Below are 13,029 nucleotides of genomic sequence, written 5' to 3'. Positions count from 1 at the left end.
GAAAAATAAGGGGGAAGTCTGTCTGTCCCTGCTCGCCCGATACAGGGCTAAATCTATAAACAATTCACCTGCCCGGCGCCCAAAACTACTTGTCCCGGGCGTCGGGCTATAGGATTTCCACATTGAAATAATTATTATTTCAATAACTTGTATTGAGTAGCTACTGTTCATTTGCAGAGATAAAAAATGTAGAGGAATAAGAGGTCGTCTGTACCTGGCCACGGTTTTCACAGCAAGCTGTAAATGGTGGTAGTGAGTACATGACAGTGAGTAAATCTCCAACAGATCACTTTAAATAATCCAAGTGGAGGAAATTCCAAATTCTGCTTGAGAATGGACATTAAGCAGCCCTTGAATAACTTTACAACAATGGTAAAAAGAAAAAAAAAAAAAAAAAGAAGAAAAAAAAAGAAAAAAAAGTTTTCCCAGGCTGCCATGCCTGTATATAGTCTGTTTCAAAGTCATTGTCTGGTCCCACGGCTACTGATAATTTGCAGTTTTATACCTAATCTTAACGCTTGAAGTGTCCTCTGATGACACTTAATATTCTTATAGCGCTGCACTAGAAGACAGAGGTGTGTTGCTTTCAAGTATGTTAATTTGTTATTGATCTATGAAAAGTGGTATTTCAGTCTAAACGACCTATATCATTTTGTTTAGCAGCTGAGAACCCCAAGACTGACATACTGCACTGCATTCAGATGAACATGTTATTTTGTCAGGAATACCAGGTATGTGTATGGAAACTCTGCTATTTGAAAACATGGTTAATTATAAAAAAAAAAAAAAAAAATTTGGGGTAAATGAGCAACAATAAGAAGGACTGCGCATTGTATTAAGTAAATTAAATGCAGCTTAAAGGGGTACTCCACTGGAAAACATTTTATTTTAATATCAACTGATGTCAGAAAGTTAAACAGATTTGTAAATTACTTCTATTAAAAAAAATCCCAATCCTTCCAGTACTTCTCAGCTGCTGTATAATACATAGGAAGTTCTTTTCTTTTTAACTTTCCTTTCTGCCTGACCACAGTGCTCTCTGCTGACATCTCTGTCCATGTCAGGAACTGTCCAGAGCAGCAGAGGTTTGCTATGGGGATTTTGCTCCTCTGGACAGTTCCTAAAATGGACAGAGGTGTCAGCAGAGAGCAAAAAGAAAATAACTTCTGGTGGATCATAACAGTGGCTGATAAGTACTGGAAGGATTAAGATTTTTTAATAGAAGTAATTTACAAATCTTTAACTTTCTGGCACCAGTTGATTTAAAAAAATGTTTTCCCAGTGGAGTACCCCTTTAAAAACAGAATGACAGTGTAGCTCTCTGCTAAGGCAAACTAATTCAGCGTGAATTGAGGGAGGGAATGCTGACCAAATCTCTACACCACAGTTTCCCAACCAGTGTGCCTCCAGCTGTTGCCAAACTACAACTCCCAGCATGCCGGACAGCCACTGGTTGGTAAATAGTGCTCTACACGCTGTAGAAACTTTCCAATCAGAATTTGACATGCTGCAGGTCTTAAAATCTGCATTGCAGGTCAATATAGTTGCTGATCGTGCCCGGTTTGTTGGAAATTTACCACATTGGGAAGAAATTTGTACTCAACAGTTTTTTCCTCTGGTTGTGTGTCTCAGTTTTGGCACAATGGCTCTTTTTGCCCTGACAATTTTTTTTTAAATACTTATTCGCATTGTCAGCTTCCAAGTGGCAATATTTTGACACACCGTATATGCCGGCGTATAAGATGACCCCCAACTTTTACAGTTAAAATATAGAGTTTGGGATATACTCGCCATATAAGACTACCCCTCTACTGCGATGTACGATACCTTGTAGTTCCCCCCACATTAGGAAGGCATCATGTTCCCCCCACATTAGGTAGGCATCATGTTCCCCCCACATTAGGTAGGCAGTATAGTTCCCCCCACATTAAGTTGGCAGTTCCCCCACATTTGTAGCCAGCTCCCCCCCCCCATTTGTAGCCAGCTCCCCCCCCCATTTGTAGCCAGCTCCCCCCCCCCATTTGTAGCCAGCTCCCCCCCCCCATTTGTAGCCAGCTCCCCCCCCCATTTGTAGCCAGCTCCCCCCCCCATTTGTAGCCAGCTCCCCCCCCCCATTTGTAGCCAGCTCCCCCCCCCCCCATTTGTAGCCAGCTCCCCCCCCATTTGTAGCCAGCTCCCCCCCCATTTATAGCCAGCTCCCCCCCATTTGTAGCCAGCTCCCCCCCCCATTTGTAGCCAGCTCCCCCCCCATTTGTAGCCAGCCCCCCCCCCATTTGTAGCCAGCCCCCCCCCATTTGTAGCCAGCTCACCCCCCCATTTGTAGCCAGCTCACCCCCCCCATTTGTAGCCAGCTCACCCCCCCCCATTTGTAGCCAGCTCACCCCCCATTTGTAGCCAGCTCCCCCCCCCATTTGTAGCCAGCTCCCCCCCCCCCATTTGTAGCCAGCTCCCCCCCCCATTTGTAGCCAGCCCCCCCCCATTTGTAGCCAGCTCCCCCCCCCCATTTGTAGCCAGCTCCCCCCCCATTTGTAGCCAGCTTCCCCCCCCCCCATTTGTAGCCAGCTTCCCCCCCCCATTTGTAGCCAGCTCCCCCCCCCCCATTTGTAGCCAGCTCCCCCCCCCCCATTTGTAGCCAGCTCCCCCAAACATGTGTAGGCAGCTCCCCCCACATTAGGTCAGCAGTTCCCCCACAATAGTAGGCAGCTCCCCCCAACAGACATACAGCTTCCAGCCATATACAGTGTATGGCTGCAGGCTGTATGTCTGTACTGGTCTGCCCCCACAGTGTTCCGGTCACCGCTCCTCCGGCCCGGGTCACCATCTACTGCTATGCCCTATGGACCATAGCAGTAGGTGCCAGGACCAGGGAGTGGTGACCGGATCACTTAAGATAGCACGGCCGGTCACTCACCAGGCCCTGGTCGGCGCGCGTCCTCCTGCGGTCCTCCTGGTCCTGCGGTCCTCCTGGTCCTGCGCTCTCTGCCTCTATGGTTGTAGGCATGTGACGTCACTGACGTCCCGTGCGTACAACCATAGAGACGGAGGACCGGACCGCAGGAGGACGCCGGGGAATGGTAAGTGACCGGCGGACATCCTTATGTCCCGAAAAGATTTTTCGGGACACAGGGATGTCCGGCATAGGAATACCTATGATTATCTGCCCGGGCCGGCTCCCATGTGTGGCTGCAGGCGGGGGCCGGTCAGAGCAGGTAAAAACTAATACTGTATACTAAAAACCAGGGGGCCTCCAGCTGTAGTAAAACTACATCTCCCAGCATGCCCGGACAGCCTTTGCCATGCTGGGAGTTGTAGTTTCACAACAGCTGGAGGCACCCTGGTTTTTAGTATACAGTATTAGTTTTTACTTGCTCTGGCCGGCCCCCGCCTGCAACCACACACGGGAGGTGGCCCGGTCAGATAATCAGAAGTTTTCCTATCCCAGACCTCAATACCCGGTGCATAAGACGACACCCGACTTTTCAGAAGAAAAGTCGGGGTTAAAAAGTCATCTTATACGCCGGGATATACGGTATTAGGTTTTTCTTTTAGGGTAGGGGGAAGTTGTAATGCCTTCAGTCATTGTGAAATTGTAATTTTGTCACATTTTTTTAATAAAAAAAAACAAACAAACCAAATTTACAATACAAAGAAAAAAACTTGATAACTTTTCACTTCCTCCATCTTCCACATTACCACAAGTTGAATTGCGTGATGGATTCCCCTCACCCACCATGTTTGTCACTGATGTTGTGTTGACTGTGCTTGAAAATGGAGGGGTGATAACTTTGGTGTAGACACTAGCACACTTTATCCTCCTAAAGATAATGACCCACATTTATCATTGTAGGTGTAAGTGAAGCATTTTTTTACACATAAATCCCTTCTATATCATGTGTATTGCCAAAATCAGTGGATCACAACTCAAAATCAGCAGAAATGTGTAAAAAAAGGCGCAAATAAACCCTGCTTGCACCTTTTTGTGCCTTTTGTAGACACATAAAACAGTCTAAAGACAATGATAAATGTCGGCCAATGTGTCTCTAGAAATCTTTTAAAAACTGTTGAATTGCCTCTGGTGTGTTATTAAAGGGGTACTCTGGTAGAAACCTTTTATTTATTTATTTATTTTTTTTTTTAAATCAACTGGTGCCAGATTTGTAAATTACTTCTATTAAAAAATCTTAATCCTTCCAGTACTTATTGGTGGCTGTATGCTACAGAGGAAGTTGTTTTCTTTTTGGATTTCTTTTCTGTCAGTCCACAGTGCTCTCTGCCGACACCTCTGTCCATGTCAGGAACTGTCCAAAGCAGGAGAAAATACACATAGCAAACCTTTGCAGCTCTCTACAGTTCCTGACATAGACAGAGTTGTCAGAAGAGAGCACTGTGGTCAGACAAAAAAGAAATCCAAAAAGAAAATAATTTCCTTATACAGCCGTCAATAAGTACTGGAAGGATTAAGATTTTTTTTAATATAAGTAATTTACAAATCTGTTTAACTTTCTGGCACCAGTTCATAAAAAAAAAAATATGTCTTCCACCTGAGTATCCCTTTAAGTTACACAAGCCTCTATCCCCATCTCTATCCCTGGGTCCAAGTTGGGAGGAAAAGATGAATCTTGGGATATATGTAAGAAACGCTGACACAATGTGTCCAAATTAGCGATGCACCAATAAAACGCCAGTAACGTGAGACACGAAAAACAAAAATAAATAAAGTGAGACTGGTTTCACTCTTAACAAATTCAAGTTGTCCAGGAATAGAAAGATCATTTCTTTCAAAAACAGCTCCACTTGTGTCCCCAGGTTGTGTGTGGTATTACAACTTGGCTCTATTCACTTCAATTGAAATGAGCTGCAGAACCACACTCAACCTGGAGACAGGCTGGGTGCGTTTTTTGAAAGAAATTAGCTCTGTTTTTTTTTTAATTCCTGGATAACCCCTTTAAGTGTATGTTTATGCAGCAAAATGGCCGCGCCGAATTCCGCAGGAATATTAGGCACGGAAATTCCGCTGCAGCAAAGCCCAATTAATTTAAATGGGATTCTGCTGCACTGTGCACATGGTGGAATTTCCGTTGCATATGTTTATGCCGTGCAGATACATTGCCGTCTATGAGACAGCACATTTCAGAGCACTCCTAGCTCCTTATTGAAACGTTCAAAATCTCCCCCTTTTCCGTGCGGATATTCCGCACATTTTACGTACAAACATGGCCTTGAAGGGCCATCACACCCCCTCCCATATACATGAATGGAGGGGACGTGGTGCAACGTCACGAGGGGGCGGGCATGACGTCAGGATCACTGCCGCCCAAACAAAGCATTCTGAACATTATGTTTAAAATGCTGGGATGTCCGCATGGAGATTGCGGGGAATCCCAGCGGCCGGACCCCCATGATCAGACATCATATCCCCTATTCTTTGGAAGATGTTTAGAGGCGGAGTACCCCATTAACCTCTTAACGAAGCAGAACGTAAATGTACGTCCTGGTGAGGTGGTACTAAACGCACCAGGATGTACATTTAAGTCCTATACATAACCGCAAGCATCGGAGCGATGCTTGGGTCATGGGGGGCAGGTCCCTGCTGCTGATAGCAGCCAGGGACTTGCTGATAATGGCCGACATGCGCGATTGTGGTCACTAAAATGAATGATCAGATCATCCAGAACGACAGACGGAGGTCCCCTAACCTGCCTCCGCTGCCTTCCATGGGTCTTTTGCTCTGGTCTGAGATCGAGCAGACCAGAGCAGAAGATGACCGAAAACACTGATCAGTGCTATGCCCTAAGCATAGCACTGAACAGTATTAGCAATCGATTGCTATAAATAGTCCCCTATGGGGACAGAAAAAGTTTGATAAGTAAAAAAAGTTTTAAAAATTAAAAAATCCCCTCCCCCAATAAAAATTTAATTGTCCCATTTTCCCCATTTCACCCCCAAAAAGTGGGGAAAAAATAAAAAATGTAACATATTGTGCATTGCCACGTGCGTAAATAATGTTAATGATAGCGTACAGTGAATGGCATGAACGTAAAAAGAAAAAAAAAAAGTCCAAAATTGCTGCTCTTTTTTCTAACATTTTATTCCCAAAAAATTTGATTAAAAAATTTATTATAAGTTTTATATAGGCAAATATGGTATCAATAAAAAGCGCAAAAAATGAGCCCTTACACTGCCGCTTATACGGAAAAATGAAAAAAAGTTATAAGTCTTCAAAATAGAGGGATTTTAAACACTCATTTGGTTAAAAAGTTTGAGATTTTTTTTTAAGCGCAACAGTAATAGAAAAGTATGTAATCATGGATATCATTTTAATCATATTGACACAATAAGAACACGTCATTTTTATCGTAAATTGAACAGCGTGAAAACAAAACCTTCCAAAATTTAGCAAAATTGCGGTTTTCTTTTTAATTTTCCCACACAAATAGTATTTTTTTGGGTTGCACCATACATTTTATGGTAAAGTGAGTGATGGCATTACAACGGACAACTGGTTGCGAAAAAAAATAAGTCCTCATACTAGTCTGTGGATGAAAATATAAGAGGTATGATTTTTTGAAGGCGAGGAGGAAAAACAAAAACGTAAAAATAAAATCGTCTGAGTCCTTAAAGGGTTAAAGGAGTTTTCAAGGCAAAAATTAGTTATGGTCTATTTAAAGAATAGGCCATCAATTGCTGACAGGCTGGGTGCCAACACTCGGCACCCCCACAAAATCAGCTGATCAGTCCTCCCTCGAATATGTACTAAGGCTGTGAGTATGTGCAATAAAAACTGCTGAACTGGAAGAACCGGTGAGTGCCGACTTTTCACTCTTCTATCAAGTTTACTGAGGTTACGGCTTTTATGTGTCAGAGCACCACCTAATCCATTGCCGCAACAGTGACTTAGTGTCCGTCCGCTCAAAGGTACAGAAGTAAGCAGTGCCGAACGTCTTGATTATAAAAATAAAACTATGTCTAACTAGCATTTGCCCGCTGCTTCGCTCGCGTTAAATTTGGGTTAACAGATTTACTTTTTACGATCCTATAGTAATGAGGCCGCTCTGGGTAAAGTCTACTGGCATCCAAACAATCTGAATTCTTTCAACTTTGATCACCGCATTTAAAGAGTTAATGACTGACATCTGCCGGAACGGCAATGTCCGGCATTAGCCACAGGGCGGGACCGTGCGGATATGATGCGAGCTGAGCTCGCTTCATAACCTTCCTGTGCCTTAGTGCCGGGTATACCCGGCATTCTGCGGCAAGGGGTTAATTCGTACAAACTTCAAACCCAGTTTCACCCCTTCAGGGGTGGAGTTTTAGAAAACGTTAAAACATGTGTTTCTTTTTTTTTATCTCTAATTGTTAGCCTAAAAACAAAGTTTCATGCTTCTAGCTTCAAAAATGATGGATTCCATACAAACTTTCAACCCCTTTTTCACCCCCTTAAGGGTTGAATTTCGAAAAAAAATCCTTTCTTATTCCTTGTCTACGTCTTAAAAACAACACCTGTGAAAAAATTCAGGTTTCTAGGTCCAAGGGTTAAGGCTGGGCGTTGATGAGTCAGTGAGTCAGGCCTTCTCTTTATATATATATATATATATATATATATAGATAGATAGATAGATAGATAGATAGATAGATAGATAGATAGATAGATAGATAGATAGATAGATAGAGATATATATATATATATATATATATATATATATTTTTTTTTTTTTTATGTCTCGGACAGATAGCAACCAATCACATATTTGTCTCACACAGATCAATAAATCTGGGCCAATGTACGGGTCCCAGGCTTCTGAATCCCGTATATTGTTTACTTGTGGCATTGCTTCTGTGCCTTTAGCTTTGGATAGGCAATCATTTTTTTCCCCAAAAAACCCTCTAATGAAAGATTAAAAGGTGAAGTGCCTGATTGTGGGGTTGCGCTTCGTGCGGTGGTCAACACAGCTCTGTGCATGGGGAAAGTCATGGCACCAGGCAGCAGATATGTGACCTCCCACAATCAGACACTTATTCCCTATCCTGTGGATAGGGGATGAGTTGGTAAGTACCAGGGTTCCCTTAAATTTTTTGTGGATTTTTAGACCAGGAAATGGAAATTAGATCAAATCTACAGGAAAATGTTCCTATGTGAGGTTACTTTTATGGTAAATGTATACTAGATGTATCTGCATTATAACTTTTTACGTAATGCATAGTGAATTCCACTGTGGACCTGGGTGACCCCTCCTGCCATGTCAGTTTTAGTAAATTGTTGTCTGCCATCAAAAAATTCTAGAACATCTATTCTTAGAAAGAAATGTTATTTCACAGGGAACACAAGTATTTACTAAAATAATCATGTCATGAGTGGTCAAAGGGCCTTTTTCATGACTGACTGTAGCGCTTCTGGAAAAAAATGTAACCAAAAATACTATGAAGAATGCCACAAAAACAAATTTTACATATTTCTTCCCAACATACAAGGTTGTGTCATTTTTAACCCAGCAGAAGAGATAACTTCCGATTATCTTGCATTTTTGACATTTTCCATGGTGTTTTCAATATACTCATCCATCTATGAGTGTGTATATACAAGACGATAAAAAAGGATGGTGCAAAAGGCCTGTAGTTAATGTAATATCAGTGGTAAATAGCCAGTGGCTGAAAATCAAAGCAAAACAGCCTTAGCTACTCATAGCAACCAATTACCCCACAGTAAGACTAGGTTGTCACACAAGGATTTCCAAGTGGAATTCCACTCGTAAGTTCCAATGCCACAGAATCTCATTGCTGGCAATGGGATTCCGCTGCATACTACAGAATTTCAGTGGCTGAATTTTCGATGCTGAAATTTTGCCGCCAAAAGAACGACTTGGTTATAATTTTATGTTGAATCCGTCTGGAACAAAATTCCATAGTGTGAACCTAGCCTAAGGTGTATCTGCTGAAAACTTCTATTGTAAGCTACACATATTACATCTTCAGAAGCTGAAACAAGATAAACTGAAAGGAGTTCAGAATGCAGACAGGTCCTATGCTCTGAAACCCACACGTGACTGATACACATTAGACAACTAGACTTGATGCTCAGACAGCATGACAGTGATGGCAGGGTTAACAATGTAGGTGCCCAACACAACAGCAGCTGATCATTGAGGTTGCAGCAGTGGAGATCCTGGCAAGCTGCTTGTCTCAAAACTCAAAAATAGGGGTGTATATTCAGGTCACTGGGTAAATGGGTATAGCATATGGATAGATAGAGAGTTTATGGGTAAAAAGGCACTGGAGCAAAAACTAAATATAAGGGAGATCTTACAGTTTTATGGCTATGATATGCATTGCTTCTTCTGAGATTCTGAGATGCAGAGATGCCACTGCATATCGTACACAAGCAAACATCTCCAAGAAATAAATGAGGATTCTGCAATCCTTATAATGTGATTTCCCTCATTAACCTTAAGGGTTATATGAAACAGCAGGGAGAAAGCTTTTTCACCGTTAAAACTTATCAGGAATAACCAGCCTTACAGATGCTAGGCAACATCAATGACTTTACTGATCTTGTCTTCAAATGAAGGCCAACTGTGTTTACTGGCAATGTATTGCTAAATCCTGTCTTCTAGCAATAGATAGGCACAAGGCACAGTGCTCTGCCCCAGACCATATCCATTAATACCCAAGCATACACAGCCAACCAGCAATCTATTAGCATGAGGATTTCTTTCAGTTGTGTCTATTTTTATTTTATTTTCATTGTTTTTTTTGTTTTTTTTTACTGGATATGAAAAAGTAAAATGAAGAAACATAAAAAAAGGATTTGATCATGAAAGTAAAAACATTTGGTATATGCCACCTTTCTCCAATAATAAAGAATGGATACAAGTAGAATCCATCTGAATATAGATATAATATACAAGGGAGCATTCACATGTTTAGACTGTACACAGTAGGTATACATAGGAATATCATCAAACGAATTCCAACGCATAGTCTACTTCTGACTTAGGTTGGTCTGTTTAATGCCAGTATATGAAATCTCTTTTCCTTAAATAAACATAAACCAGCGTAAAGCAGACCTAAATGTAGCTACAGCTAGACTATGGCTGATCTGAAAGACTATGGCCATTCCGTGGTATAAGTCAGAATACTAGATTGGTGGCACTTCAATGTACACTCCCTCCTTAACTGGCACTGACGTCAGCACCGCTTTTGAATATCCATCCCCCCTCCCTCCAGTTCTCCCTCTCATTGCTGCTCCAAACTGGGGGGAGGGGGGATGAATATTCATAAGCGGCACTGACATCAGTGCCAGTTAAGCGCCGAATCCCCGCCAGTGCCAGTTACAAGAAGATTTCAACATAATAAAACTACAATTGCGGGAGAACGGCGGCGCAGAGCCGGACAACGTAGGGCTCATTTTAATCAGCGTCTCCCGCACTATTCACCAGTACCTGTGGATAGTGCGGGAGAAAACAAGTGACAGTTTTCCTTTAACAGTTGTTTCCACCAGCAGAGTTTGTCCCTAATAAGTGTCAGAGCCATTTGGTCCAAGATTCCTCCTCAAGACCCTGTGGTTGCTATTGCCTGCAATGGATATGGATGATGTTGCTCTGATGTATTCATGTGTTAAAGGAGAACTCCAGAATATAAAAATTGTCCCCCATACTGCCAGCAGTAAAAAAACAAAGATGTACATACCTTCCTCCGCTCCCCCGGGGCCTCCGGTAACCGGCTCTGGTCTCCACCGCTATCCTCTTCCTGGTTGCTGGTGGTCGGCGAGTCATACTGCGCTCAGCCAATCACCGGCCGCAGCGAAGTCCCGACTCGGCCGGCGATAGGCTGAGCGGAAGTGTGAGAACGCTTCAGGACACAAAATTCTTCACTACACTGGCACCTGCTGCCGGGGCCGAAAACATCACACTACCGCTCAGCCTATCGCTGGCAGAGCCGGGACTTCACTGCGGCCGGTGATTGGCTGAGCGCAGTATGACTCGCCAACCACCAGCAACCAGGAAGAGGATCGTGGCGGAGACTGGAGCCGGTTACCGGAGGCCCCGTGGAGTGGAGGAAGGTATGTACATCTTTATTTTTTTTTACTGCCGGCAGTATGGGGGACAATTTTTATATTCTGGAGTTCTCCTTTAAGTTGCCATGCAATAATACAAACACTGTGTTATAGATTATATAGAAACTATCAATGGTAGTTGGTCATAATGCTGTAGAACTAACTTCTCTACATGAATGTGAAACAAAACATTGCATTTGTTTTCTAACAACATTTAACAATGGCAGAGGTTACTTGATGAGTAGATGTGTAAAACAGTCTTGTGACACAGACGTAAGCTTATTTTTTTTTTTAGCCTGTACAAAACTGGGTTGCAGCCATCCAAGATGAGATTTTTGCTGTTGTCAAAACATGTTAACATGCCAACTTGTAAATGAAAGGAATATAACAGAGGAAGCTAATTATTTGTCTTCCAAGCAGCAAACAGAAGCAGAATGTGAACGCTCCGCATGCCGCGCTCCAGTAATTGGCATGATAATTATACCTTCATCATTGCTCCAAAATACAGACTCATACACATAGCATGGGCGGGCCGAGGGGGCAGTGTAGGAAAATTAAAGCTAGTGAAGACAACAGGAGGTACAGGGTCTTTGCTAAGCGTAAGTACAAGTAAACGCTTACCATTCTGTCCATTGTCACCAATAGAAAACACTAAACTGCATGGATTCATTCACAGAGACACAGCTTTACCACAGATGATGATCACTTCTGTTAGATGATGATGTTATGTAGTTTATAGAAAGTCATTTGACCCAGGATAAAACACTTTCCGTTACACATAAAGCCATGTAATTTTCTGGTGGCCTGAGTAGTGGTCACATGACCCAGCTGCAGTGCAGAACTATAGGATTGCAGCTGAGCTGAAGCAAAAAAGGTGGCACTACAGGAATACTGGGGTTGAGTGAGCATTATATGGAGGGAAAAAAACCTTGAGTGCTTCTTTAGCACTATGTTTGTTATGAATGATAAATAATTTAAACAGATAGATAAGGAAAGCAGCACTGGGATACTCACCATTCCAACACAGAACAGGATAAACAGCAGCAGCCAAGGAATATCAGTACAACTGTGCTCCTCCAACGGCCTCCAGTCCCGCTTAGAGTTCTGAGAGCAAAAACATAAAACCATCATTTTTCTGTAAAATCATATCAATGATAGAAAAGGCAAAAAAAAAATACACACGCTTTCATCAATATGACTTCAGGGCAGCCAACTACACATTTTTAGTGTGGACTGACACATTGGAGGTTTTGTTACAAAAAAAAATAAAAATATATAATAATTGTGACTGTCCTATTTGCCTACAGTGGACCAAACCCATTCAGATGCATTGAATAGAATTTTAGTCAAAGAAATGTCTGCCATGTGGAAATTCACTCTTAAAAGATGTCCAGTGCTATAGGGGATAAATGTATGATCCCGGGGGGGTTTGACACTGGGATCCCTGCAATCTCTTGTACGGGTCCCAGCTCTGCGCTGCTAGAGCGTGTTTTGTACCCAGCACGTCAGCTGGTCGAAACATGCCCCCTCCATTCAGCTCTATGGGAGATGCACAGACACAGGAACGCTGTGTCTCCACCTCTCCCATAGAGATGAATGGGGGGGGGGGGGGGTGTTAGTACCAGCTGACCTGCTGTGTGTGAAACGTCACAAGCACGTAAGGAGATTGCAGGGGGTCCCAGCGGGCAGACCCCCAGCGATCAGACAGTTATCCCCTATCCTGCAGGCAGGGTATACATTCATTAGCACTGGACATCTTTAATGTCCCAGGAATATGGGGATAACACAGAACTTCACAAGGGCAAGAAGACCTGCATGCATCACCAACCTGCATACAGTGGGGATCAAAAGTTTGGGCACCCCAGGTAAGAATTTGAATTAATGTGCATAAAGAAGCCAAGGAAAGATGGAAAAATCTCCAAAAGGCATCAAATTACAGATTAGACATTCTTATAATAAGTCAACAAAAGTTAGATTTT

General features: G+C 42.8%; 1 protein-coding gene across 1 annotated transcript in view; it reads right to left on the bottom strand.

The window, feature by feature from the left end:
* Positions 1–13,029, bottom strand: part of SLC44A1 (solute carrier family 44 member 1) — a 158,734-nt gene that overhangs the window by 112,069 nt on the left and 33,636 nt on the right. The window contains exon 2 of the mRNA XM_056520228.1: positions 12,065–12,154. Coding sequence (XP_056376203.1) covers positions 12,065–12,154 — 90 coding nt within the window. The remainder of the gene's footprint in view (positions 1–12,064; positions 12,155–13,029) is intronic.

The sequence above is a fragment of the Hyla sarda genome, chromosome 1 (genome assembly GCF_029499605.1).
Source record: "Hyla sarda isolate aHylSar1 chromosome 1, aHylSar1.hap1, whole genome shotgun sequence".
Lineage (NCBI taxonomy): Eukaryota > Metazoa > Chordata > Amphibia > Anura > Hylidae > Hyla > Hyla sarda.
The sequence above is the reverse complement of the archived record's forward strand: the minus strand, read 5'-3'. Positions and strand labels throughout refer to the sequence as shown.